We start from the raw sequence: 4542 nt of genomic DNA, 5'->3' as shown, positions 1-4542 counted from the left end.
AATAGCTACTTTTGGTACTTACTAAAAATAATTGGTTATTACAGTGTAATATACATTGTTACAGTTTGACCATGTCTTTTTATTTCATGTATGTATGGGATTTTCAGATTTTTATTGAACAAATAGTGAATGAGGGTGACAGTGGGGAAAGTCGGAGAGAGGTTGTGTCAAAGGGCAGTAGGCCCGACTCAAACCAATGCCGACACTGTAGACGCGTGGCGGAGGCTTCAGCATTAACACTAGACCAGCCAGGCCACAACCAAGTCATTTCTTAGTAGGCCTAAGTACCCAGGTAAACTGGAAATGGACATTAACAATGGCCCTGTTCTAGGAAAGTAACATTTGTCTTCTTGGTCTTGTATTTGCAGATCTACCTGGCCTGTGGACAATTACAATGGCGCTAATCTCCCTCGAGGATCTTGATGGATTGGAGGATGAAGAGCTGGACAATGATATCACTGACAACCCTGAGCCAATGGAAGATGACGAACAGCAGAGGCTGTACACCCATTGGCAGGCAATCGCCAGCACACACCAGGTGTCCGTCCCCCGAGGTAAGCGAGATAGGCGGTGGAGTAAAATAGTCCCATTCGAGGTAGTTGCTTGGCAGCAGTGTATTTGGAGACAATCAGTCTGAGAAATCAAACTCTTTTCAACAGGACATGGTTTCTTCCAACAGTTTAAATGAAATCTCAGATTCTAGTTGCTACATCTTGTCTGCAATACAGTAGTATGACTTGATTGTTATAGTGTGTGTATTGAAGTCTTTATCATGGCTTACTCAAATGGGTATCAGTTCGGGGTCTAGTGAGAAGCTTATAGCTATTAGGGCATGCCCATTTTCCTAGAGACTTGAATGCTTGACATTAGCGCTGGGTTCCTTTTATGAAGCATAAGCCAATGACGAATTTCCCCCACTTCACTTGGTTCCGGTGAGGTTTTTGCCAGTGAGGTTTGCTCTCACACTGCTCTCTGTCATCTTTTTAAAAAAATGAAGAGGCCCCCTGTGTTGTTTTGATAGAAATGACAGGACCAATTCAAGAGCTGACGCAGCGGAACCAAGCCCAAGAGAGAGAGCAGGTCCCCTTTTCCTCCATCTCTCAGCATGAAAAGGTAAAGTATGTCTCCATTCCACTTGTTACCAATCTTAGGTCAGGATGACAATGGCAGATATTTTGGCTGGCTGTTCCATTTTCTGAGTCATTTGTCCATGTAATGGCAGGAAGTGAATGAAAGTCTGTAGTAAAATCTAAATGAAGCCATTTTCTTGTCGTTCTTTTGAGTGTTTGAATAATAATTAAATAAATCATGAAAGCTGTGTGTATGTACACACGGATTTGTGTAAATGCCTTAGTGCAATGTGGTGTGTGAAATCTGTGTATGTGTGTTGCCTTATGACCAGCCATGCGTTTGCTTGAGTACAATTTATGTTGTGTGTGTTTCAGCTTGAGAATCCATGCCATTGCTTGAGTGCTAAGTGAAGTGGAAGATCTTTTATATTCCCTGGATAACGAAGTGTGTGTTTTCTGCAGCTGGGCGAGGTGCTGTTTGAGGAGAGGGTGTACCCTGCAGGGAAGTGGGCGTGCATCACTAAAGGGGAGAAGCTGTACGAGCAGAGCATCTCCATGGGCTTTATGAAACTCATGAAATTCATCTGCAAGGAAAACGCTGTCGGTAAGGCCTTAGTGTTCATGTTACTGTGTAATTATTGACGTAAGTATAGTGCAACATCTATTGTAATCACTCATTGTTTCAACTATATTGTAATCACTCATTGTTCCACCCTACTTACAGCAGTAACCCTAACCCTTATCATAACCCTAAGTACAGTGTAGACACAATTTATTGATTTGGGGCCTCCACTCTATTGTATATTAATTAGTCATTATTACACTGTACTTACATAAGTAATCCTTACCATAGCCCTAAGTATAGTAAGAACAGTGTAACAATGAGTAATTCTAATAGCACACTCTCGTATCAACAGGACGCTATTTGGGAATGACTGTACCCATTGTGAACAGTATCCAAATGCTGGAGGACGGCAATGGCTTTCAGAAGGACATCTTGACGGCATACTACCTGCCTGCTGAGTTCCAGGCCAACCCGCCCCAGCCAACTGACCCAGACATCACCATACTCCAAAGGGAGGCTTTACGAGTCATCACTATGTAAGGATACTCCCACCTCTGGCTGACTTCGGTACTCAAGCCCCAGGCTTGATTTGAGGCCTATTCTACTTCGCCTGTGGTTTTGAGACCTGTTCTGACCTATTTACATCTCTACATGTAAAAATAGACAATGGATTTAGACAATGTATAGCCAAAATGGGTGGAAATAATTAGTCAGATTAGTAATAATATCCATGTTTTTTTTTTACTAAATTGGCTGGTTTCCCGGACACGGATTAAATCAAATCAAACTTTATTAGTCACATGCGCCCAATACAGTTACAGTGAAATGCTTACTTACGAGCCCCTAACCAACAATGCAGTTTAAAAAAATAATATTTTTTATATATAATACGGATAAGAAATAAAAGTAACAAGTAATTAAAGAGCAGCAGTAAAATAACAATAGCGAGACTATATACAGGGGGGTACCAGTACAGAGTCAATGTGCGGGGGCACTGGTTAGTTGAGGTAACATGTACATGTGGGTAGAGTTATTAAAGTGACTATGCATAGATGATAACAGAGAGTAGTAGCGGTGTAAAAGAGGGGGGGGGGGGGGGGGGGGGCAATGCAAATAGTCTGGGTAGGCATTTGATTAGGTGTTCAGGAGTCTTATGGCTTGGGGGGTAGAAGCTGTTTAGAAGCATATTGGACCTAGACTTAGCGCTCCGGTACCGCTTGCCGTGCGGTAGCAGAGAGAACAGTCTGTGACTAGGGTGGCTGGAGTCTGACAATTTTTAGGGCCTTCCTCTAACACCGCCTGGTATAGAGGTCCTGGATGGCAGGGAGCTTGGCCCCGGTGATGTACTGGGCCGTTCGCACTACCCTCTGTAGTACCTTGTGGTCGGAGGGCGAGCAGTTGCCATACCAGGCAGTGATGCAACCAGTCAGGATGGTGTAGCTGTAGAACCTTTTTAAGCCTAGTCCTGAATTAAAAAGCACTTTCAATGGAGTCTACATTTAGCTTTTTTTTCTTTTTTTGTTGTTGTCCAGTACTAGGCTTAATCTGTGTGTGGGGAATCAGCCCAAAAAGTATTAATTATGCTAACTTCTATAGATAATGGATACGTACTAGCTAGACTCACACACTATTTTGCATTGGTAAGATGACTGGGTAAAATACTGTAGGTAAAAAATAATCACTTAATAGCAGTAATGCCAGTATTTATTTAAACACGAATAACAAATGCGGTCTTCTGTAGGACATTCTTCGGCACCACCACGGAGGAGACAATCATGCCTCAAATCAACCTGCTGTGGGAGATGCTGGGCCCCAGCGAGGAGATGCATCGCAACTCCTACATGGTGGCCGTCTACGACAACCCTGGGGTGTCCTGCCGCAGAAACGAGCTCTGGTTCATCCGGCGAGACCCCTAAATCTCTTATAACATCCTCCTGTATCATCCCGACACCCCCCTATCCCACCCTTCTGTGCCTCTAGGGTCACGTTCATTGGGCGCTAAATGGAATAAAAGGGACAAATGGGGAAGGACTACCTGGACTTGGTCCAATAAGCAGCACTCATTTTTAGTTTCCGACGCAAAATGTTAAAAAAAAACATTTGTTTTTGTTTTTGCGTGCCATAATGAACACAACCCAGATGATTCCTGTAATGGAGATTAGAGTATGGATTAAAATGGGAGGAATGGCTCTTGGGTTGGTTTTAGCTGTAAAGATGACAGGATTACTTTAAAGATGGTATTAGGTATATAGTAGGGATGGAAAATACTTCTTTAACTTTCACTGAGATTGTATGTTTATGCTCCAGAGGAGCACAAGGAAAGACTAACTTCAGTGGCATTTATACCATATACACAACCAAATATGGTGTTTAAAATACCAGTATATTGTATCTCTGTGAAAAACTGCCTGGGAATTACAAGAGTTAACTCTTATATTTCCGTCACATTTTATCTTTTTTTTTTACTTGCATTTTATGTAACAAATTAGTGATCTAATCATTGCAAACTAGTGTCACATAAAATGTGTGAAACACGCTAATTTTGCAGATGCTCTTATCCAGAGCGAGTTACAGTAGTGAGTGCAAACATTTGTATTTTTTTTTTTTCCTTAATGATGATACCATAACGTTTTTCTAAACTATAATGGTTATGTCTTGTGGGACTGTAACCTATTACTAAAATGTTGTATTTGCTGTTGACTAGAGTAGGCATCCAGGTTTTAACTTTATTATTAGCCATAGGTAATTCTGACAACTTTATCATTCAAAGTTACTTGCTATGATATGTGGGTGTCCTCTTACTCTTAACTGTCATTGAATTTTTTTTCCTGCTAGTGAATTTTACCCACACTCTGCTGCTTTACCTACATTTCGAGGCTGGTGTAGGGATTTTGGGTATAGGTGTCT

At 41.7% G+C, this 4542-nt stretch overlaps 1 protein-coding gene across 1 annotated transcript; it reads left to right on the top strand.

The window, feature by feature from the left end:
• Window positions 1–394: 394 nt before the first annotated feature.
• On the top strand, window positions 395–3583 carry LOC120026966 (heme-binding protein 1-like). The gene is made up of 5 exons (XM_038971775.1): window positions 395–554; window positions 1022–1113; window positions 1533–1674; window positions 1988–2171; window positions 3377–3583. Exons 1-5 carry the CDS (start codon window positions 395–397, stop codon window positions 3549–3551), a joined length of 753 nt encoding a protein of 250 aa, XP_038827703.1. The 3' UTR covers window positions 3552–3583.
• Window positions 3584–4542: the final 959 nt, after the last annotated feature.

Source organism: Salvelinus namaycush, chromosome 2 (genome assembly GCF_016432855.1).
Source record: "Salvelinus namaycush isolate Seneca chromosome 2, SaNama_1.0, whole genome shotgun sequence".
Lineage (NCBI taxonomy): Eukaryota > Metazoa > Chordata > Actinopteri > Salmoniformes > Salmonidae > Salvelinus > Salvelinus namaycush.
The sequence above is the reverse complement of the archived record's forward strand: the minus strand, read 5'-3'. Positions and strand labels throughout refer to the sequence as shown.

Bases quoted from the DNA above. Each gene is read 5' to 3' on its own strand.
- LOC120026966 (XM_038971775.1), top strand. From the start codon at position 395: ATGGCGCTAATCTCCCTCGAGGATCTTGATGGATTGGAGGATGAAGAG. The intron at 555-1,021 runs GTAAGCGAGATA...TTGTTTTGATAG, and splicing joins CCAGGTGTCCGTCCCCCGAG to AAATGACAGGACCAATTCAA. The intron at 1,114-1,532 runs GTAAAGTATGTC...TGTTTTCTGCAG, and splicing joins CCATCTCTCAGCATGAAAAG to CTGGGCGAGGTGCTGTTTGA.